This window comes from Xenopus laevis, chromosome 7L, assembly GCF_017654675.1.
Source record: "Xenopus laevis strain J_2021 chromosome 7L, Xenopus_laevis_v10.1, whole genome shotgun sequence".
NCBI lineage: Eukaryota > Metazoa > Chordata > Amphibia > Anura > Pipidae > Xenopus > Xenopus laevis.
This window is the reverse complement of record NC_054383.1, coordinates 66,459,762-66,484,846: the sequence shown is the minus strand read 5'-3', so window position 1 is coordinate 66,484,846 and position 25,085 is coordinate 66,459,762. Positions and strand designations below refer to the sequence as shown.

Below are 25,085 nucleotides of genomic sequence, written 5' to 3'. Positions count from 1 at the left end.
AGGAACGGTAATACCAAAAATGTAGGTGTATCAAAGTAATTACAATATAATATACTGCTGCCTTGTTTCATTTAGAAAGACTACTATAGTTTATTATAAGCAAGATGCTGTGTAGCCACAGGGGCTCCATTTAAGATGGTAAAAAGGAGAAAAGGCACAGGTTACATAGCACATAACAGATATACTCTGTAGAATAGGATGGTGTTTTACCAGGCTTATCTGTTATCTGCTATGCAATCTGTGCCTTTTCTTCTTTTCTCTAGCATGAATGGCAAACAAAGAACTTTTACCAGTGCAAGGCAGCAGTACATTGAAAAAGTGTATGGGGGGGGGATGAATGCATCTACATGGGTTGGGTATATAGAAATACTAGGAGTAAGCATGTGGGGAGAATCTTTTTTGGGGGTTTTACAATTACAATTCCCTTAACAGGGAAATACAGTTACAGTTAAACCATTATCCATATTACATTTTAACAACAATCATGGGTATTCTCTCTGCATAACTGGCAAGCAAATAATTAATTTAAAGGAATTCTATTCCTATCCTAGCATAAATCTTATATTACAGCATTTTTACTTGCAGTCATATATTGAGCAGCAATGACATTTACAGTAGAATAAAATACTTTTCTGAGATCAGTATAGTACAATGAAAATCCCTTAGATCCATAATCATTGATTGGTCTCAGGATATTTTAATTTTGGGCCAATTTTTTAGACTGCAAACAATGCATTGTATATTCAGTAAAATGGCAGAATTTGTTTTTACCAAGCATAGTAAGATTTCCCTGTGAAAAAAACCAAGCACACCATGAGATCTTCCAGAGGATGCAGACTGTAGCTCATGACAACTTCCATATGTAAAGGAGGATACCACTTTGAAAAAAAAATGAAAAAATAAGTACCTCTTTAGCCACTGCCCAGACTACTTACAAATTACAATTGATAGCTGGTCACTGCTGAGCACGGAGAGCTGCTACTTGAAATCCCCTGTTTTTTGGAGAAGCCTACTATGGAAAGCAGAGGAACTTCAAGTCCCACAATACAGCACTTCACAATGAAACAAGGTATGGGCTGGGATGCATGAAGGGGTATTTTTGTATGGATTTAAAGGGGTTGTTCACCATCCAAAAAACATGTTTTTTTCAGTTCATTTGTTTACAAATTGTTCCCCAGAAATAAAGACTTTTCCAATTGATTTTCATGTTTTATTTTTGCCAGTTTTTCCATATTTGAAGATTGAAAGCTTCCTCGCTCTGGTGTTTCAGTCTGGCAGCTCAGTGATCCAGGTGCAGTCTGAACTGTTACAATTTGCTACTTTTTGTTGGTACATTTCTCAGCAGTGGAAATTTAGCAACTATTGCATCAATTGTAACAGCTGCTTTTAATGATTCTACTCAGCAGGGCCAAAGATAAGAAATGGCAGGTTTTGCTCTCCTTTAATCACAGGTCTTTGATTAAGTCTCCCTTTAAGCACAAACTACATACGGCTCTTACTTTATTTAAATGAATAACATCCCAAGGAAAAAAACTGTTTTAAAGGAGAACTAAACAGCTAAATAAGAAAAACCCCATCTACTACCCTAAATAGTCCCCCCTCCCTGCTCCCCCCCTGTATAGTTCAATTACTCTTGAATGTGTCCCTAACAGCATGCTCATGTATCTGTGCAGAGTAGCACTTCAGTCTTCTTCGCATCCTCTTTCTTCCCTTCGGCAATTCACTGCACTTTTGGTGCATGCGCAGTTGCTACAAATACCAGACTGCTCCAACCGGGGGGGGGGGGGGACTACAGAGGAAGCAGGAAGTATAGGGGGGCCCCATGAGGCCCTATTTAATGAGCAATTTCAATATATATTGGTAAAACAGGACAATATCTGGATATTTTGGGGCCCTAAAATAAATTTGCTATGGGGATCAGTAACATCTAGTTATGCCACTGGCTCCAACTGCGCATGCGCCAATATGGCGCTACGTTACAGAAGAAGACTGAAGATCCTGAAGATGGAGCCCATGAGCTCCACTGTGTTACTCTGCACAGATACATGAGCATGCTGTTAGGAACACTGTCAGGAGTAATGAACCATGCCGGGGGAAGCTTGGAGGGGGACTATCTAGGGTAGTAGATGTGGCTTTTCTTATTGGGGGTTCAGTTCTCCTTTAAATCCAGTAATGAACTATGCGGGGGGGGAGCTGGGAGGGGGACGATCTAGGGTAGTAGATGTGGATTTTCTTATTGGGGGTTTAGTTCTCCTTTAAATCCACAAATCTACAATTGTGGTCCAGTTTTAGTGCCACCACATGCTTCATTTGATGTTGACAAAGTTCTCTTGTTGAGGGAAGCATGAGCACCCGGACTCCACTTTGGTATTGTTGAGCTTGTTTTCTCACAGCTGCTCATTTAATATTTGGCGGTGTTACCATGTGTAGGTAAAAATGTGGGCTGGCTCCTAGCACAGCAGGAGGGACTCAAAATATAAAGTCATGTAATTACAGGAGCACACTGATCACTTCCTAAATCAGTACAGACTGTAAGTGTAATGAATATGTTGACCCCATGTTGCTGAAGTTCAAGGGCAATGAAACATAAAGACATTTGTCATGCATGTTAAACATTCGCTACCACGGGTAACAAATCTCTGTGAAACTGCTTTGCCCTTCATGAATATTGTGATTGCCGCAAGTTACACTACTGACAGCAATTCAGCTCAAAGGAGGGAAATTGTCAAAGCAGACATTTTCCCTCAATTTAGCCAAAAACATTGCGAGTCGGCTTGTGTGTCATTGCCATTAATGTTTATAGAAGATTTATTGAGTGATTGCAGACACCAATACAATGAATCACTGGATTTATTTGAATTGAGCCATGTTCATTTCCTTAGATTTATTTATTGTACTATTAAATTCACAATGGTTGATTCACTATGCTAGATTATGTTGCACTACAACCCTCAACCACATCATCTGAATAGGACTGATGTACCTCTAAATTCACTGCATACTGGTGTAAGTATGTATAAATTCAGTGGTCACTTTCCAATTGGAAGCACTACTAGTAGTGATCCCCAACCAGTAGCTCGTGAGCAACATGTTGATCTCCAACCTCTTGGATGTTGCTCCCAATGGCCTCAAAGCAGGTGCTTATTTTTGAATTCCAGGCTTGGAGGCAAATTTTAGTTGCATAAAAACCAGGTGTAATGCCAAACAAAGCCTCAATGTAGGTTGACAAGCCACATAGGGACTACTAATGGCCGATCACAGCCCTTATTTGGCACCCCAGCAACATTTTTCATGCTAGTGTTGCTCACCAACTCCTTTTACTTCTGAATGTTGCTCAAGGATTCTAAAGGTTGGGGATCCCTGCACAGAAAGGGTGAAAGTAATACACATATCCTAACCATTGTGCTCTGCTCCTCTGATGCCTGTAATCACTTAAAAGAAGGAAAACTACCAAAGTAGTTTATTGCCAATAGATTAGCCATAACACTGCATGCTAGAACTCTATATTTATTCTGTAGACTTCTTTACCATACCTGAGTAAACAGCTCTAAAAGCACTTTGTTTGTTAAGGATAGCAGCTGCTTTATTAGCTTGGTGTGACATCACTTCTCCCTGCTTGCTCATAAATCAGGGCACAGATTACAGTAGGGAATGGAGGGGGGAAAGAGAAGCAAACTGAGCGCATGGTGAAGCCCATGCTCTGGAGGTTTAAGCTGAAAGAAGTCTTTGAGGGTTTACTTGTGTATTTATATAGACCTTTCTGATAAAGCTATTTGGTTTTAAAGGGGACCTATTGTAAACACCATCAATTAAAAATTCTGTACCGTTTCAGAAAAAAATCAAGTTTATCTTTACTATTCCTCTCTCAGCATCTGTTTCTCCTCATTCAGTAGTTGGGTGTCAAATGAATGATCTAATATATCTTATGGATGGGCTCTCTTTACCTAGAAGACATAGAGCTCACTTTATTTAAATAACCAGAAATTCTGTCTCTCTCTACAATCAAGATTTGTGTAAAAGACAGTTATTTTTGTTAGATTTTTGTTTGTACTGGAATCAGTTATTTGAGTTATACATTTGCTAAGAATGGGAGCCCCCTATAAGATATATTTGATCATTTATCTGACACCCAACTGCTGCATGAAAACAGAATGAAGAGAAACAGATGCTGAGAGAGGAATAGTGACTATAAACAATTATTTCAGAAACCATGCAGAATTTTTATTTGATTGTATTTAGAAAGTTTCTTACTTCAGTATGATTTAGCTTGCATTAATTTTCCTTTTCACGACAGTACCTCTTTAACCTTTCCTTCTCCTTTAATACATTTTCTATAAATGCTAAAAAGTCATACATATGTGAGCTAACTAATTTATTGCAGAATGCCATGTATTTAAAGATAGCAGGGGGCAGAACTATGGTGCTCTGGTCAAAACACATCTGTTGTTATTTTCGGCCATTTGGGAGAGTCCCAAGTGCTGAATCAGAACTCCTGCAAAGCATTTTATTCACAGAATTTTAAGTATGCATACACCTTATCCACAAAGGAACTTGTGTATTAACATGTCCCAAATGCTGGTTGCTTCTGGTTTTCTGAAGAAGGCACAAGGTGCAAAGGTAAAGAGTGTATGGCACAAGAGCTCTGAAATGAAGCGATGCCTTGAGGATGTGTTACTTACAGCGTTTCCTTTGTTGCACCTTTATGTACTAAATTGCATCTGCAAACTGACATTTAATGCAAAAAAAACAAACAAAAAGAAAAAAACCGCTGCAATTTTTACCCCTTAGTTACCAAATGATAAAGATGCATGGGAGCAAAACTTATGGGGTGTGCTATAAAGCATATGCCAGCTTCAAGATAATGTGTTAAAGCAACCTATCTTTAAATACTGAACATGTATGAGCACAAGGGTGATTTAAGAAAGAGCCTAATGCATTGTTGTTACAAAAAATAAATATATAAACCATGGAGATTTTTTTGCGAAAGAGCCTAATGCATTTTTTTGCGAAAGAGCCTAATGCATTGTTGGTACAAAAAATAAATATATAAACCATGGAGATTTTTTTGCCTAATGCATTGTTGGTACAAAAAATAAATATATAAACCATGGAGATTTTTTTGCAAAAACAAGCCCTATAATTATCTTACATCAACTTTTTGCTCAGATGGCACTTCTGATTGTAGAACAAGCATTTTTAAAAACACTATATTTACTTCATTGTCTTACATGTAAGAACAGTGGTTAAGGTGCACAGCACAGAGCGGTTTGCTGCTGCCACTACATAGTAGTCTGTAATTTTCTATGCAATTTGATTTATATAATTTAAAAAAAAAAAAAAACTTTTGAATTACATTACTACTTTTTGCTAGGTATGCTTTTCTTTCACAGATTCTCAAGGTTCTCAACAATCTTAGTACAATTTACTCAATGAATGGGAAGCACACCTTGTGTCTTGCATAGAGGAAGAGATGGGACAAATACATTTCAGGAGAATAACGCAGAAGCACACCACACTTTACGGTACACATCTGAGTTTGAGATAAGTGGTTGTTCCTTTGATTAATTTAAAGGCTGTCCCATAGTCTACAAAGACTGCACCCTTGTGCTCATACGTGTTCAGTATTTAAAGCTAGGTTGCTTTAACACATTATCTTGAATTAAACACTATTTCCTGATTGAGGCATGACAAAAAATCGTTGTTTTTAATTTACGTAGTATGTAACATCATTTTTTTTTTTACTTTAGTCCATTCCTCCTTGAAGATATCGGTGGCCAAATAGTACAAATATGATGGTTTGCCTGAAGTCGAAAAAGATCAGAGTTTTCCAATATTTAAATATAAAAATTAGGGTTCAAATTTAGATTTGAGTTTCAGCATTAAGCTCAGCAGGCGAGTTATGGTCGGGTGCAAGTCAACTTTGTCAAACAACACAATACTTAGAAAGTCTAAAGTAAAAGTTTAGTTGGCCACACATACTTTTAGTCACACCATTGTCTGGCCCACAAGCTAAATAGTGGAACCCATGTTGATTAGGCTGCATCAATGAATGACCAAGCAGAATCCTAAGGACAGGAAGCCTATACCCCCCAAACAATGTAGGTCTCTATAAAAAGATATTGCATAAAACAGCTCATATGTAAAATCCTGCTTCATGTAAATACACTATTTTTATAATATACTTTTCTAGTAATATGCGCCATTGGGTAATCATAAATAGAAAATTGCCATTTTAAAAAAATAAGGGCCACACCTGAGATTGTATGATTCACTGTGCACACAAACAAACCAACAAACCATACTGGTTAAGTCACATGAGCCAATAAACAGACACAGTTCTGTCTTTTGCTTCAACATTTCTTCCTCTTAGAGGTAGAGTTGTAGTAATTCTGGTCAGGTGATCTCTGAGGCAGCACAAAGACCATCACAAAATGGTGGCTGATGGCAAGATATGTCAAAGGGCAAGATTTACTTAAAAAAAAAAAAAAAAAAAATTTATATATATTATATATATATATATATATATATATATTTTTTTTATATATATATATATATATATATATATATATATATATATATATATATATATATATATATATATATATATATATATATATATATACACACATAGTTTGGTAAGATTATTATTTTATATGCCACTTAATATGATGGTAAGATTCTTTTTTTATATGCCACTTAATATGATGTCAACTATCTGTTGCTTAAGTGTTCATTTTGGGGGTATAGTTTTCATTTAAGTTACAATACAATGACCTGTCAAACTTGTCACCAAGTTAGGCTAGGGGCTAGTCATGAAGTCTCAAGAGGGGTAAGATTTATTGAGGACAAGTCCCTTATAGAAATGGTATGTGCTAATGCGGACAACCAGAACAAACCAAATACCACAGAGAAAATAGCTTAGTAAAATTGTATGTAAAAATAAAAACATTTTCCAAATCATGAATTACAATCCCACCTTTCTTCTCTGGTGCAGAAACACACCACATTAAAGGGGTTGATCAAGTTCCAAATACTTATTTTCATTTCAGTTGTTTTAGTTGTTCAACAGAAATAAAGACTTTTTCAATTGCTTTCCATTTTTGACAGTATTTCCAAAATCTAAGTTTAATGTCCATGTCGTTGGTGTTTCAGTCTGGAAGCTCAGTAAACCAAGTACAGAAACTGAACTATTACAATTTGCTACATTTAGTTGATACATTTTATCAATTCTAACAGCTGCCTTTAATGAAACTCGGGGATTCTTGTCAGCAGGGCCAAAGATAAAAATGCATCAATTAAATATATCAATTTAGAACAGTTCACAGGGTCGACAACCCCCCTCCCCTCCCAGAGAGCTTTAGAAAGACAAATGAAGGTGAAAAATTAAACTTTACACTTAAATATTAGAAAAATTGTCACATTTATTCACGGTGAACTATCAAACCAAATGAACTGAAAAAAAAGTGTTGGACGGTGGCACTTGAGTGACAGATGAAGCAGATGTATGCATAATGGTAGAAGCAGAGCATTTGGCTTTCAAATGCAGTAAGAGGATAAAAGAAGGAGGTAGTATGGGGGGGGGGATTCTCTGTTAGTAGTCCATTACAAACATATTTGGAGGTTTACACGTCACTCAGAGAGAAATACCATTACCAAAGTTGCTGGAACTATTTTAGAGAGAAACAAGAGATTTTCTTCTTAGAGTTTTACTTCACAAATGGATATTGTTTTGTCTATGCTAGACAGTAAGGGGGCTATTTACTAAAATCTGAATGTATTTCATATTTTATTATAAAAAATTATTTTAGCTTATTTATTAATAAAAATACTCTATTTAATCAGATTGCGGAAAAACTTGATAAAATCAAACAAAACTCCTGCTCAAATTTTTCAGGCTTTTGCCCTGAATTCCTCTGTTTCTGGCTTTTTCCCCTCAAAAAGCTCAAATTTTTCGAGTTTTTGTCCAAAACCCCTGAAAAAGTCAGATATTCAAGCTAAACCTTGCGCAGGCCAAGAAAAATTAAAATTTTGCATCTCTCATTGACTTATACCTCAACAGGTCTGGGATTTGGGTTTTTTGTTTAAAAGGATTTAAGTACCAGGAGACATTATATAAACATACTAAAAGGTGAACCAGCCCTTTAATAACCTGCTTGCTGTGATTGTGAATTCCAAGACATAAGGAAACAAGATTTAAATAGTTTAAAAAGTGTAAGTGTATTTTGCTCGACTAACAAAATAGAATTTGAAATTATTTCTTGCAGTAACATTTTTCAACCAATAAAAAACAAAAACACACAGGGCTCAATTGGCTGGATTAACTTCAAAGATCTAATATTTTTAATGAATATATGTTTAAAATGTCCAGCAGCATAAACCATAAATTATCTCCAAGTAGGAGCATGTGGCAGGTTAATGGACCATTGAATTTTTAAAAATGCCCTATGCAGCTTAATTATGTCAATAACACATTCGAATAAACTACATCGCAAACAAATGCATTTCTAAAGCCTGCAAAATGGCAAACAATGAAGGTGAAATGGCATGAAGTTTGAGTGCTGCTTGCAACGCACTAACACAACTAATAAATCATGACAAAACTAAGCTGTGGTTTCAAGATGGCACAGGCAATTGTCACAAGACTGTGCCTCGTAATTAGTGGTACCCTGAATCATCTTATGCTACTCCTGTTTATGCACTCGTGTTATTACTCCGCCAAGAAAAATTTTTTGTTGTAAAAACGCAACTAGGGTTGAACTGGGCCGGAGGGACACCAAGAAAAAAAAACAAACAGTGGGTCCCGCCAGCCAAGACCAGCTCCCTCCCCCATCAGCTTGAAAATATTGCTCTCAGACCACCCTCATTGATAGAAAACATGCAAAAGACACAGGTACTTGCGAAAAGGTCACGGGAGAGGCAGGCGGAGGAGGGTTGTGTCTGGTACAGGGGCTGTAGAGTTGGAGGAGGAGGAGGGGTCGGGGCATGTGGCGGGTGTGTGCAGGCTTGGGGCAGCCTTGTTGGGCCCGGACCCAACCCCCAGTCCGACACTGAACAAAGTGGCATCAGCCTTTTGTACATTTTCATGCATTCCACATCTACTTGCTTTAAAATATGGGATTAGATCATCCCTCCCTAACCTTATTTTGGCAGTATGTGATTACAAAGTTTTCAAGTTTAAATCATTCTGGCATCCTGTTTTGTAGTCCATGTGTAGTGTAAGTGAACTGTGTTTTTTAAGCTTGTTTCATGTATGCATTAACCCTTTGCCTGCCAAGCACGTACGGTGTATGTGCTGCAAAGGACGTACAATGTACGTTCTTGTAGAAATCCACTGTTCTCTCTGCATCAGTGCCTCTGCAGAGAGTGGGCAGCACTGACAACCCCCTGGGCAACGAGGCTGGGGGACTGTCATGTTGGTCCTGCGACAGGATTGTTGCAGTACCGACTTAGAAGCAGCAAATGGCAACAATCACACTGATCACGCATCTGCTGCACTGCCGGCTTCCTTCTTCATCTGGGCCCGCCCACACACTTCCTGCTTACCGAGGCTTGCAGACACAATGCTCCAGGACTCCTCCAGCCATCAGATCATCCCTCCTGCTCCAGGAACGGTAAGTGGCCTCTCTTTTTTGTTATAATTATATGCACTAATAAACAGTTATATAGACTTATATAGACACTGTCACACAACTTTTAGAAGTGTACACACACATGTTTACACAAAAAACTCACAAAGAGGGTTTTTTTTACTTTTTCATTTTATCATTTTGTTGTTTTTTTTTACCACAAAAAACTGTTTATTTTGGCACTGTGACAATTGGATAATCTATTTTGGCCACTAATTACACAGTTGGATCGGTTATTTTGCTATTTCATTGAGTTACAAAATTATTGTTTCTTATGTATCTTTAGTATAGTTTTGCTGTTTGGTGCTTTGGTATAGAAAGATGTATGTTACTTTGTTTGATCTGTCAGAATATGTGCTTTCCAAAAATATATGATTTTCAGGGGGTCTTTTTACAGTTTGGGGGTCTTACGGCACATAATGCACAGTCAGGGCTCTGTTTTCAGCAGCTGTGTTGGCCAGCGTGAAATAAGCATGTTTTTCATTTGGGGTGTGTACATACCACATACAGTACTTTGGTAAATCTATGCATATTGGGCATCAAACTGTTCAGTAGACCCTTGTCATCAATATTTTGGGTGTTTTACAATTGTATGTATGTAATTGGGTGAAATAAATGTGACAGATTGCAATATTATTAGGCGATTTTCAGAAATGTCATAAAAACCGCTGCCTTTAGCGTAGCTTTGCAGTATGGTAGTTTGGAGTAGAAAAACAAAATTACCTAGTTTGGATTAGTCGGAATGTGTACTTTCCAAAAATACATGGTTTTGGGGGGGGGGGTCTTTCTGCTGTTAGGAGGGTCTTGTGGCAGATAATACACAGTAGGGGTCTTTCTTCACAGAACGTACTTTTTTTCTGCCTTTGCCCCCCCCCCCAAAACTATGTGTTGATGCAGTACCTGGAATTACAGAACTGATAGCTCAAATGGGATGTCTAAGTTTTGGGGCCTCTATATGCCACATGCTTAGGTAAACCTATACATATTGGGCATCAAACTGGGGTTTTTATATTGGTACCTAATGATGTGTGGGAAGTATGATGCTGTAGATTGGAAGTTTTTAGGTTATTTTTCATAAAAAATTATGACTTTAGGAAAGAATTGCAACTTGGTAGTTTCGAGTACATAGATATATTTACCCATTTTTGATTCTCCATAATCTGTTCTTTCTAATAATGGGTAGTTTTCTAGGGTAAACCTATTGTTAGTGGAATGTTTGGCCTTGAAATCAGAAGTATGCCATTTTGTGGTGCTTTGGAAATTTGGTAGTGTACTGCTTGTAGATTTTGATCTATATAAGGGAGAAATCTCCATAAAACTATATATATTTGGCATTGCCGCGCTCAGGAGGCATAGATCTTTCTAAATCAGCTGTGTTTGCATACATAAAATTAATTATGTTTTTTGATATATGTGATTGTACTTTGTGAAAAATGATTTTTTTCATTTTATTAATTAGACACTTAGAAGCCTATATTTTTTTACAGAAGTAGAATTACACCAAAATTCTAGCATATTCTGAAAGGTAATTTTGTCCTGAAAAAGACAATATATTGTTTTCCTGGGTAAACTACCCCCCCCCCCCAGGAAAGGCCCTTATAGTGAAAGAGTACAAAATATCTAAAAACTGCTTGGCAGTAGATGTTCGCATTTAGGACAAAACGGCTGGCAGGGAGAGGGTTAAAGTCTATTTTGTATTCATTATCAAAAGTAGACCTGCCCAGCACCTCTCAATCTACCTCAAAGCAAGGACAGCAGATTTTTTAAATTTGTGCTTTTGTTTCATAGGCAGCATGTAAGGTCTTAGTGGGAAAAGTCAATTATTTTTTTAATGCCATCAAAAAAAGAAAGTAGCACAAGGAAATGGTGATGGCAGTACAAAATTGTGAAACCTGGAAAAGATGCTCCTCCCACAGACCAGTTCTGGAGAATCTGGTAGTTGATGGACCAAAAATACTAGGTTATAAGATGTCAAAACACCCTGATTCAAGAAATTTTGAGTGTATGCACATTTAAGGTTTGGGGTACATGCTGAAGTAAATTGTGACAATTATTGGTAAAAAGTAAATCTGGTCCTTAAAGTGTCAGTTCGCAGCTGCTCTTCTTGGTTTTGCATTTGCCCACTAAACTTCATGATGAGGACCAAGGTGACATAAAAGTGTTTTAAATCAATTAAAATATAATGTACTGTTGCCCTGCACTGGTAAAACTGGTGTGGTTGCTTTATAAACTATAGTTTATATAAAAAAGCTGCTGTGTAGGCATGGGGGCAGCCATTCAAGCACAGCATACAAGGAGATAACAGATACGTTCTGAAGAATCCTGTTGTATGCTACTTTTCTGTTATCTGCTGCGTTTCCTTACCACAGTTCCATTTAACTGTCATTTTAAATGACATTATGTACAATGGAAATTGCAAGATAAATTGCATTTTGCAATTTTTCACAAGCCTTTCCTGCTTTGTAGGAATAATTTTCAGATACTGGTTTCTTAGAGAAGCCCATGGTTGCAGAGTGAAAGGCCAAAGTTTGGTGTTTAAGATATTTTATTAAGCTTTTTATTTGTCAGGTGATAGTTCCTAATGGTTATTAAGGCCCAATATGATGTAATTAAGTCAATATGTAATTCAGTGACCACGCAAAGAGTATGCATGACTTCACAATTGTAATGGAGTCCATGCACATGCCACAATTGCTATTTTCTTTGTTCCTATATTTAAAGTTCATGAAATCATATGCAACTGTGTGTTAGCCTTTACAAATATGTGTTTTTTTTTAACACACTGATGCCTGCAGTAGTTGCACTAATTTTCAAGTATGCCATTTGGCAAAAGTTTGGTTTGCCAAACTTTTCCATTGGATTGTAAATTATTATAGTGCTAGTTACCACCACCACAAAGACAAACAAGCACATTTAAAGATGTCTGTTTTTTATAGGTTTTTCTTAAAAAGAATACAGTAGATGCCCCTGATTTAAAAAAAGAATGCCAATCTACTTCAACCTTTACAATACAAAAGAGGTCAAATGTGACTTTCACAAAAGTTAGCACTGTGGCGGTGGCACATAAACATTGTTAGTCTTTGTTTATAAATAACATGGGTTGTCTCATTTTACAAAAAAAATACAATATGCTTTAGAAAGAATGGAAATATTTTTCTGCAAGAAAAATAGTTTTTTCAAAGACTTGTATCGATCCATGTAGGCATTATTTAGTGTTTTAATTGAAACAAAAGGAAAGAAAAGGAGTCCACTTATGAATGACAATGCTTCAATAAAATAAAACCAGATTGTTAAACCACCTGTAAAAAATGCAGATAATAAATCCTAATACTTCAAATAAAGAGATGGAAGAGGTAGCATAGATTTATGATGTGGACGGATAGATTCCCACCAGTTTGCCATTAAAAAAAGCTAAGCAGGATGTCAAATTGTCAGGGGATTTTTCCCCTGACCATTTTAATAAATCATAAATCGAGCACTGTAAATTCAAATGCACTCAAAACATCATGTGTTATTCAACCAATTGTGTAAAATAGAGCTAAATATTATAGTTCTCAAAGTGCATAGTTTACACTGCTTTGCACAATACTAGGCTATACTAAGCCAGTTTATTAAGATAAGCTTTTTTTTCTTCCTAGCAGTACTGAAGGTCAAACAGTGGTTTCTTTGCTAGACTTGAGATTGGGAGCAGAATGTTGACGCCTCATGCGTGGTGGAGTTACAAACTGGTTGTATTGAGAAGACCGGTCAGTCTTATGGTAATTGCTGGAATAACCATCACTGTTATTGTTAGGATGATTGCTCCAGTTTGACTGTCCTTGCTTATGACCAGGATGCTGATAGCTAAAATTCTGCAAGTCATTTGGATGAGAGTCACATGACTGCAGGGACTCTGAAGAACCTGAAGCTTGACGCCTAAGTCCCTTTTGGTGCCCATTCAAGCTGTTGCTTCTCCAACGTGCAGGAGGGGATTCGGGGTTATCGTTATAACCCTTGTATTGCTGTTGCTGCTGTATCCATTGTTGATTCCGAAAATGACTGTAAGGACTCCATATTTGTTTCTCTGGTTCAATTTCCTCCTGTTGTTCTTTTATATCAGCTTCTTTGGGAACTTTTACCTCAATCACCTTCTTATCAGTTATAATAATATGAGTACCAGGACTCCAAGAGCTTCTGTGGCTAGGGTTGCTCTTAAATGGGAAACGAGGCTTGCGATTTTCAGGTGGGATGAATCGGTGAGGACCATTATTGCGGCGCAACTGCTTGGTGATTTCCTGCTGCTGAAGATTCTTGAATTTGATTTGCTCTTGTCTCATCCAGTTTGAACGTCCTCTGCATAATGAGGAGTTATTATCCACAGGGCTATTAACTTGCTCTGTTTCAGGCTCCTCAACATTGGATTTGCATTTTTCATTCCTTATTATTGTCTTCGCCCCTTCGATACAAATATCCCGAATTTTTCGCTCTCCATGTGATCCCATCAGTGGCAGTACTTTCTCCATTTTCAACATTTTGTCCCTTAGGGTTCGAATTTCCTCATCTTTCATATTATTCTGGTTCTTTACCTCCTGTAATATATCTTCCAGTTTGTCTACATGAACCTTTAGGTCATCCACATCTGTTGAAGCCTTCCCAACTGTAACTAGATCCTCAATCTTTTCATCCGCTACACCCACTGTATCCCAAACATCTCGAGCTACAGCCCGCCATGAGTCTCTTTCATTAGGATCTTTTTTACCATACATGGCACAAAGTTCCTTCATTTTCACAATCGCAAGGGCTTCAATTTCCTGTCGGCTGTGCTGAAAGTCATTTAGTGCCACTTCATAACATATTTCTTTCACAGCTTGTATTTTTAGGTCAGAGATAGTCACCCACTTGGAATCCTTGGTAAGCCTTCGACGATGGGGAATCTGATACATTTTGTTTGGCTCCCTTTTCTTACCACTGCTGGGAAGACCACATTTCTTAACAATACTTTGTACTTTGCTAGGTGGGAGCTTCTCTCGAAGAGAGGTGATTAAGCGCCAGCTTTCTTCACAAGATCGTTTCTCAGAGTCATCGCCACTATCTGAATCCGCATCCTTGAGAAAGAAAAAAAATCAAAATGGCCCAAAAGGCAAAAAAAGAGTAGTACATAAGCAATAACGGCAAACAAAATTAAAATACAAAGAAAAATATACAGAAACAGACGAACAAAAATAAAACTAAAAAAGTTAAATTTTTCTACAGTTCTCACCTAAACACACAAGTCAGAGGAGAAGATAGTCTTTATATAAAGAGCAGAAACTTAGTTGTAGAAAATGAACCAGAAGCATGCTACGGCCCACTTGCCAAATGCCATATCTGGATTTCCGTAGACCAAAACCAACACTCCAAGATGCAAGCCGAAAAGTGAATAAGGACAGCCAGGAGAGAGTGAGTGAACACAGGTTAGTAGAGGCAACTTTCATGTTTATTTTCTTTTGTAGTACAGATGACGGTAGGTAGGGTTATTTTATTCAAAGAAACAGAACTGTGAGTTATAAAGCCATTGATGCAGATGTCAGTACTCTGTGTAGCAGTGGAGAAGATTGTGAAGAATCCTAGGCACACAAAGTTGAGTGTTTGAGTAGAACTGGAAATATTAAAGGTTCTTGATATCTACTGTGGTAATTATTGCCTTTTAATGACATTTAAATAAAATACTAAAATGTTTACGATTTCTCTGAATACATAAAAGAAATGGTTATAAAATGTCTCCCGTATCATACAATGAGGTCACAATTATGGCTCCATCTATACCATGCTTAAAAAGTTCCAGGCAATGTAATTGTTACAGCATTTACAGACAGTTACTCTTATTAGCAGAAGCTTACATGTTGCATCATTAAAAAAATGATCTTCAGCCGACTGATCCTCTGTCATGATCGTATATTTTTTTTTTAGAACAGGGAGAAAGGACACAAAACTAAAGGTTCAAAACCCTATCCCAACCAACCCAAGTGTCTGAAAAGTTTATCTCTATAACTTAATCGTAAGTGCATTCTGTTTTATCACAGTAAACTGCAGCGGCGTAACAAGAACGCGCAACCACCCCCACAAAAAAAATCTCTGGAGGGGTCCAGTGCACACAGCAGTCAATATGCAGACCTCCATCGACTCGTCTGTTCACGTTGCCTGCTCCTTGCCGGGGGGGGGGTTAAAAGAGCGGCTGGGGAAGGGGGATTTTTAACATCTAGAGAGGGGGGCCCAGTTTCCCGGGGGCCCACCGCGACTACTGGGGTCTGCTTCCTCTATAGTTATGCCATGGATAAATTCGGTATATTATATCATTTGGTTTTACACTATAAAAGTGTGCCCTACTTGTTTTATGTATTACTACATATTATATTTATAGGAATTACATTAGGCTATCGAAAATCCAATTGAACCTGTTAGATTAGTGCAAAGTGCATGCATGCAAAGATAGCAAAGAATGCATGCAGAGGTCAAATGGCATAATAATTTTAAGCCTCACACAAAGGAATAGAGAATACAGGAAGAATTAGTCCAGTGCATAGACATAACTAGATCACTGCATTATTCTGAAGGTTTGGCAGAACAGAAAAGCATATCAACATTACCACATTTAAGCACATCGAAGAGCAAAGATAAAATATCTAACGCTTAGTAAGCAAGCTGAGGCAACAATGAAGCACACAGTGCTTATCACATATAAAAAATGCATTAAAGGGTACCGACAGAACATTTGTATAGCATTCCTATTTACACTGTATTACTAAAGGGGATCTGTTACCTTACTCCTTGAAAATGTTACTGTTTTACGGTTTCACTGGTTAAATATCCACCCAAGGTGCAATGTTTTCACATTGGAAAACAACAGACAATAAAAGCAGCTTCAAATGGCTATAAGTTATTTACTTTAAGCTTTTAACTCTGTTCCTCTCATATGGCAGTAGCATGGAAAACTATATCTACCATGTTAGGACTAGGTGTCAAGTTTCTGATTTCTTACTATGGACGTGACTCATATTGCATGCTTATAATTGAGCAGATTCTGTTACATGATAATCTTAGCTTTTGAGTTTGTGATATTATAATTAGGGCCATAGAAAAAGATATTAAGGCTGCTGTGTAACGTTCACAATTTTAGATTAATGTATTTATATGTATTCATGCAGTGTTTTATCCTAACACTAAAAACTGCTTTAGGATTTATAATTGATACATTTGCCACTAAAACATAATGTTTCATTTTTAGAGAAGCCAATCAAGTGTTTTTTTTTTCAATACTCTGCTCATGGTGCAGGTCGCCATGTTAGCTTATGGCCCCCCATGTTCCTCCATCTGCAGGAGCCCTTTAAGGTGGCCAACAACTGGCCAACCCAAGAGACTGACTGATAAAAAATGACAAATGGAAACTGTACAAGGGGCCATAGTAGTGTTTGACCATATTTGTATTGTTCTGTTCATTTGGGCTGGCCAACTGAACAATCAGAACAGCAGTAAGTAAAGAGGAGGCACACAGCTGTGATGTATTGAACCCTACACTGCCAACTATGGAACTTGTCTGGAAACATGTGTTGCCTCCTTCTTCCTGTATAATTGTACCATATGCTTGGCTAAAATGCAAAAACAAAACTCTAAGGCAGCTCTCCACTGTATCCACAGCCTTTCTCAAAGTGAAAAAAATACAACCACTAATTACAGTGCTTGGCGGGAACCCAAAGTGACGCGAACCAGTGACTTGTAGCTCATTATGTTAAAACACAATTAGTGATCTACTTTTTGAACACACATTAGCGGTATTTACATATAAGATAAGTTCGGGAACAGCCCCCACTAATATGATGTATAATTTGATATAGCGACTTTGTTGATAATTTGGTATATTTTAGTAGATTAAATGAGATTTATGGTTTGGCTTCAGTGAGCGTGTTTCACTATCTTGCAGCCTGAGTGTCATAAAAAGAAGATTGGCTTTTGATATGTAGTATCGATATTTTGTTTTTAATTACGCAGTACATGGAAAGCAAAGTGGGTTTTATTTTTCGTTTGATCAGGTTTATGTTTTGTTTGACCATGTACATTTGACATTGCACAACATGTATATATTTGTATCTCAGTGTATAAATTAACATGCCCGCTGCACATAAAGCTGGCCATAGATGCAAAGATCCGATCGTACGAATCATCGTACGATCGGACTTTCCCATCTCCCGACCCGCCACTAACCATTCAGATCAAAGTCTTACCAGTCAGATTAGTTAAAGAACAGATCAGCAATGTTCTGCCCCTGACAGCAATCGTACGATATCTATGTCCAACCAAAGCTAGTGACATTCTCCCACTGAAAATCGTACGATCGGCAATACACGCAGAGATATTATCGGCAGCCGACAGAAATTTTCGAACCTGTCCGATCGACCGATCTCCGCCAGACGAAAAATGTAGGGGACTCTCCACACACGGTTCGAAAATCGTACAAATCCTCGATTCGCACGATCAGATCTTTGCGTCTATGGCCAGCTTAAGTATGAAGATGATATGTTTAAAAATTTATTGCAAATTCTAAGGATGTTTTAATGTAGATCACCAATTGTGTTTTAACATAATGAGCTACACGTTACTGGTTGACGTCACTTTGGGTTCCCGCCAAGCACAGTATTTAGTGGTTGTCTGTTGTATTTTTTTCACTTTGAGAAAGGCTGTGGATATATATATATATATATATATATATATATATATATATATATAGAGAGAGAGAGAGAGAGAGAGAGAGAGAGAGAGAGAGAGAGAGAGAGAGAGAGAGAGAGAGAGAGAGAGAGAGAGAGAGAGAGAGAGAGAGAGAGAGAGAGAGAGAGAGAGAGAGAGAGAGAGAGAGAGAGAGAGAGAGAGAGAGAGAGAGAGAGAGAGAGAGAGAGAGAGAGAGAGAGAGAGAGAGAGAGAGAGAGAGAGAGAGAGAGAGAGAGAGAGAGATGCGCGCGACACAGTAAAACACAACAGCTTTGATGTTTCTTCAAACAGCCCATGTATAATATCACTGCTCACAAAGGAGGGAACAGATAACAGAAGTGTCTAAAGCATGTACATGGTAATCATTCAGTGTATCACAACAATAAATAATGCCAAGACTTAACCAATGTGGGCTATACAATACCATACCATTTATCTCTACAGCCATATTGTCAAGATTCTGTTACAATGTCAGTGAATCTGTAACTTAATTGAAATATGAGAGAATACATATTGCCATTCCTAATTTTTTAAAAATAAAATCAAAATAATAGGAAGCAACCAGGAGAGTGATCTAGCACTGCTGTCTTTAAAGCTTTCTCTGGTCTTCTCTGGTATCTACTGACCACCAGCAGAAGATGTACTGGAAGATTGTGATATACCTTTAGGGTATGCCTGACTTGCTGAATAAAAAATTAATAGAGATTACCTTTGCTCTAGTATTTAAACTGCACATCTCTTAACACATAATAAACAAGAATATGTAAAATGATGCTTAGTGCAATAAATGTGCATCTTTTCTTGCTCACTTACCAGTCTTTGCTGCTCCAAAAGGAGATCTGCCTCTTCCTTTTCTTTCCTGTACAAAATTTCCATTTCGTGGAGCCTAGAGATGAACAACAACACCAATTAAATGGTACAGATATATTTATTATTGCTTATACAATTAATGCAATGTTGTAGAAAAGAAAAATAAAGCCAGACAAAATCTAAACACAATAATAGCTAAATATATAAAGTATAGCTTTCTTTAATTAACTCGTTGTGGCTAACTCCATAAGATATGCAACTTAGGGCTAAACAGTTGAAATGCATTCCAGACCATAACCTGGACAAAATGACAGAATCAGAGTGCTGTGCAATTAATTTATACAAATCACTCGATACCCGTGCTATAAAAGCACTGGTTTCATTAGATTAAGACCCACAAAATCTTGCAGTGCTGCATTAATGGCTTGATTTGAGCCAAACGTCATCAGCACACTGTTCTATGACTGGCCAGCTTTACTTCAATAGGACAGATACTTTACTGTTTTCTTCACATATTAAAAAAAGTTCCTAGTTAATGTGTTGCAGCCCTCTACATTCATGTGCATTTCACAGTTGTACAATCACCTATGGTAATGCTTTAAAGGGGAAGGAAACCTCGTCGGCGCTAACCCCCCTCCCCCCCTCCCGTGTATTGCCCCCCTCCCTCCTCCCCCCTGGCCTACCCCTCCCGCTGGGCAAATGCCCCTAACTTGTTACTTACCCTTCTGCGCAGGTCCAGTCCAGGGAGTTCACAGGCGACATCTTCTTCCACGCGATCTTCTTCCTCCTTTGACCGGCGTTTTGGCGCATGCGCAGTAGGAGCATTTCGGCGGTACGGATCTACTGCGCATGCGCCAAAAGTCACGCGCATGCGCAGTAGATCGTACCGGCGAAACGATCCTACTGCGCATGCGCCGGTCAAAGCAGGAAGAAGATCGCATGGAAGAAGATGTCGCCTGTGAACTCCCTGGACTGGACCTGCGCAGAAGGGTAAGTAACAAGTTAGGGGCATTTGCCCAGCGGGAGGGGTAGGCCAGGGGGGAGGAGGGAGGGGGGCAATACACGGGAGGGGGGGTGGGGGGTTAGCGCCGAGGAGGTTTCCTTCCCCTTTAATGACCTACTTAAATGACCAGTAACGCCAAAAAGTGAAAATATTACTTTTATATCTACTTTTGTATCTAGTGATCTAGAACCAACAAGTAAACGATTTCTTGGCAACAAATGTACTATTTTATATGAGAGAGGTATTAATTGTATAGTGCTCTCTGGTCCCCTGTTTATCTTCCTGTGTCAGAACTAAATCCATTGTATTCTACAGAGTTTATCTGCTATGTAACCTGTGTCTTTTTTCCATTTTCAAACTGAAAGGCTGCCCCCATGGCTACAGAGCAGCTTATTTATATAAACTATATGTGTTTTTCTGAAGTAAACACACTAGTTTTAACAGTGTACGGACAAATCACACTATATTTGAATTACTTTAAATCAAATTTTTTTTTTGCATTACTGTTCCTTTAAATAGTGTTTGCAGCTGGCTGTGTATGACAAACAGGCCAAGAAGCCTGTTAAATGAGCCACACTGATAGCATAAGGCATGGTGCGGTAGGAGTGTAAAAGCAGAAGCACCTATATATAAAATCAGTGACAATTTGCTTGTTTATATTATAAGATAGGTGAGCCTAATAGTTTCAAAGGAACTAAATACACCCGCAGGTTTGAAATAATAATATTACGAACGAAAAGATATATTAGAGAAACTGGAGGATATAGAACCTCTCTGATGCACCCTGGACTGCTATTTTTTGGCTGGGTGGTTTTCTTTTGACTGTTTAGGAGTAGGTTCCGATCCGATTCCAAAGCTCTTTTGTATGCTTTTTTTAGAGCATTGTGGCTATATCCACGTTCTTTGAACCGTGCATATAGTTTTTTAGCCTCTATTTTATATTCCTCTATTGTGCTACATAACCGTCTTATCCTCAGATACTGGCCAACTGGTATTCCTAAAATGGTATTTCTTGGATGTTGGCTGTCTGCATGGAGTAGACTGTTGGTGGCTGTCTCTTTCCTATATACTGAAGTCACTAGATTGTTATTATGAATTTTGTCACAAAATATACGAATATCCAAAAAATTTACTGTATTGGCGTCAATCTCAGCAGTTACCTTTAAATTGATATGATTAGTATTAAGCTTCGCTACAAATTCGAAAAACTTATGACTGGTACTAGTCCATATTAATACTATGTCATCTATGTAGCGAAGCCAGAGGGGAATGTGCTGTGTGTATTCTGACAGATCATCCCCAAACACCAGATTATTCTCCCACCAGCCCAAAAAGATGTTTATATTGTTGCAGCTTTTCAAACCTTTTCTCCATTTCCTGCTTCATATCAATGCCCTGTTTCTCCAACAACTCTCGTTGAGCAAAAGTCCAGTCCACTGGTTCTGAGGGTGTCTCTGCAGAAGGCGTTTTCTCCCGTTCTGCACGGGCTTGCTCAGGGTGGTTAAAACGAAATACGTGGTTTTTCCCCATGATTATTCGATTTCCTGGGTAAGAGCAGGAGAATGCAATCAGATATCACAGAGAGCCTTCCAGAAGTCCTAGTAGGGGTTCCTACAAGTAAGTCAGTCAAGATTTTCGCTACTTATCGACAAAGAAACAATTTCTCATGGAAAAAAAGGGCTAAATTATTGTAGTTTATGCTACCAGCTTCTTTATGCAGGAAACTCGCGTTGTTACAATGTATCTTGAAGTAATGTATCCTAACTGAGCCTGCAGAGGAGAAAGGGCAGGGCCAGGGACAGCAATGAAGAGCAAAAGAACAGCACAGCATGTAACAAACTCAGTTTTTTCCAGTTCAATATACTGTCTCAGTCATGATGGCTGTTTCCAGTTTTATGCCATTGCTGCTCACTTATGTATTCCTCGCTGTACTTGCTGAAAGTTTTCATGCGGCCAATAAATGTAAACTATTTGTTACCGATCAGCATTTCTTAGCCCCAATATTACAAACACAGGCTTTGAAGCTGCTTGTACTGTTTCAATGAAAAATTAAGAAGACTAGCCTATGTCTAGTACTTGGAGCTAAATTGTAACTTTCAACACATTCTAGCACCTAGGCCACAACCATAGATTAATACCGTAAAGCTCTTCTGTTTAATACAGGACCATATATGTATTTATTGGACTTAAACAATACTGCTTACTCTCTCTCTCTCTGCGTATGTATATATAGTGGAACCCCAAAAACTCCACTTTCCAACTGGCTTTTAGCTTCAAGTTCATACCTCAATACACGGGCAAGTGCAACTCTTATAATGTAAACTTCTATCTGGTTGCTTGGCCTTCTGTTAACCAAACAGTGGTTTGGAAAGGAAATGAATAGTGTAAAGGCAAAAAAATAAAATCCCATTTTTACTTTCTTTAATGAAAAAGAAACCTATCTCCAATATACTTATAATTATATATACTTAACATTATAATTTATTAAAATGGGGGCATAGCATTTCTTACCAGAACGCAACACCACTGGAAGTACTACCCGTTTTCCATTAACATACGTTTCTGAACTCTCACAGGGCTCCAAAGTTACTATTACTGAGAAAAGCAGACAAAAGGTAATGGGAATTAAGAAGCGAGTAAAATAAATGAAATACAAGCAATAAAAATCCATTTGAAAACTACTACACAGGATCTATATATTTAAAATATTCTACAAATTACTATTTGCATTGCTGGTTAATGAATACAAACAAGCAGAAAACAAGTATGCATGAACATTACTATATTGGACTGGATTATCAGAGACACTTAGATTATCTATGCATGTACTTCAAACTTCTAGGTTTAAATGAATCCAATATTCTAAGTCTTCTATAGGTAAAAATTGTAAACCAATTACAGTTACTAGAATTATCTACTTTTATTTTGTTATTGAAAAAGTGCAAAGGTGTCAATATGTTTCCAGGATAACTCAAAACTTCCCAGAATATATTCTCCATAAAATGCATTTTTAGAGCACATGTAATTATTGCATAGCATATTGGTACATGTACAATATGGTCATCCTAGGCAACAGAGGCATTAAATGGCACTTACTGTAGCAGGTAGCTAACTAGGTTTTCGAATCAATGATAAATTCCATAAATCTAGGCCATCATAAATATTTCCCTGTAGAAAAGCACTATTCTGCTGGACACGCCCAAAGACTGAATGGGTCAAATACAATACATACATTCCAAAAATTTGCTGGGCCTTTGGGGGAAGGGTCAGTTTAGGGATGACTCCGGGATTAAGTTTAAATATGTCTTTGACTGGGTAACCAGTATGGTTGCTCCAATTCACATGAATAAAGACAATCTGATGCAGTTTTGTTCAGAAAATTCAAGAAATTACTCAAGATAAATAGTCTCTTTAATTGCCCAAAATATATTCTCAATAAAGTACAATTTAACACTGAACACCTGAATAATAAATTTACCTTCCCCATTTGAATTTCTCTCGCTACGGAATATGCAGTGTTCCTCTTTAATATGAGCTCCACTTAGAACAATATCCTGGTGACTATCAGCATCTGCCTGACCGACCCTAAAAGGGTTAAAGGCAAAGAAGCTTTAGTTTCACAGTACATTATACAAAAAGGTGATGGGACAATTCTTTTTATAAATGGTGAGACTCACCTTGTTAGTCCATCTTTAATGTAGTAAAGAAGGCATTCAGACATTAGTGGATCTTCATTAAGATTGACAAGATGGGGAGTCTGAAAAAAAAAGTTTCATATTACTTTAATAAGGGTTACAGAACAATGCTTGATTTACTGGTCGCAAAACTAATGTTGAGGATTTACTGGAAAAACTAGACTTTCCCATAATAATTCTAGAAGCAGAATATCTACATTTACCAATACAATTTAATTAAACACCAATTTACCACTCAATTACAAGGACAGGTTTCCTATGAGAACTGTGCTTCTTCTATTCTAATAGACAATATAACACACATAACAAACCTGTTTTGGGGAGAAGACACCATAAGAATCAGCAAATAGATCACATTGGCTGGGGAAAAACACCTATATGATAGCAGGCATAGCAGTGTAAGACAGAAGATGAATACAATATAAAGATTAAACCAAACATCTTACAGATGTTCTGCTCTATAAGTCGCTAGTACTATAACTATAAAATAATTTTGCATATAAATCTATGCAGAGAAGTAACGAAGCCAATGCTGTGAAAAGGCGATATCAAACACATTTGAAATATCCTTAATAAATTACATGATTACAAATTATTTTCTGCAGTGAAATAAAACAAACATACGTTAAAGGTTTTGTTTACCGTTCAGTCCAGTTGTTTTCAGATAATATAAACAGGAATAAAAATTTTTCAATTTTTCAATTGCTTTCTATTTTTGGGAGAGGGCAGATGAAGCAAATTCTAACAGTTCAGCCCAAATCCCATGGACCTGTATCTCCCAGTGATGGGAAAATCCCGACCCGCACCCGCCCTCCCTCCACCCGGGCATATCTGACTTCCTTGTTCCTTTTATAGACCCGCTCTGCCCCGCCAATGATGTCACAAAAGGGGCGGGATGTGCAGGCGCACGTCTATAAAGTTCAAACCGGAAGTCGGCATTAGGGGAAAGAGGGGTGCGAGGTCGGCCCGAACCTGCGGGTAACAGGCTGGCCCGCACATCGGGCTGTCTACCAGTTCAGGCTAATCAACTGCCCCTAGAGGTGGGTTGCAGTAATTCCCTACCAGGCCCTTTCACTTCCCAACCTCTCTGCACTGTAGTGAAGCCACAGTAGTGACATATGGCATGTTTTTATAAACTTGTGTTAGCCCCTATGGGCCTGGGTGTAGTTTGATTTATGGGTTAGGGTCGGGTGTAAGATGGCGACATGCACTGGCATACAAATAGAGGAAGCA

General features: G+C 37.9%; 1 protein-coding gene across 5 annotated transcripts in view; it reads right to left on the bottom strand.

Annotated features, from left to right (window-relative positions):
- The window catches only part of kif1b.L (kinesin family member 1B L homeolog), a 128,858-nt gene that overhangs the window by 48,515 nt on the left and 55,258 nt on the right, over positions 1 to 25,085 (bottom strand). For 4 of the 5 annotated variants that reach the window (XM_018225634.2, XM_018225639.2, XM_018225638.2 and 1 more), the window contains 5 exons: positions 23,835 to 23,914; positions 23,636 to 23,742; positions 22,669 to 22,752; positions 21,521 to 21,701; positions 19,158 to 19,230 (listed from right to left, as the gene is read on the bottom strand). In XM_018225634.2, the coding sequence (XP_018081123.1) occupies positions 19,158 to 19,230; positions 21,521 to 21,701; positions 22,669 to 22,752; positions 23,636 to 23,742; positions 23,835 to 23,914 (525 nt within the window). Of the gene's footprint in view, positions 1 to 12,538; positions 14,711 to 19,157; positions 19,231 to 21,520; positions 21,702 to 22,668; positions 22,753 to 23,635; positions 23,743 to 23,834; positions 23,915 to 25,085 lie in introns of those variants that run through there. The other variant, XM_018225642.2, reaches the window with a different exon arrangement.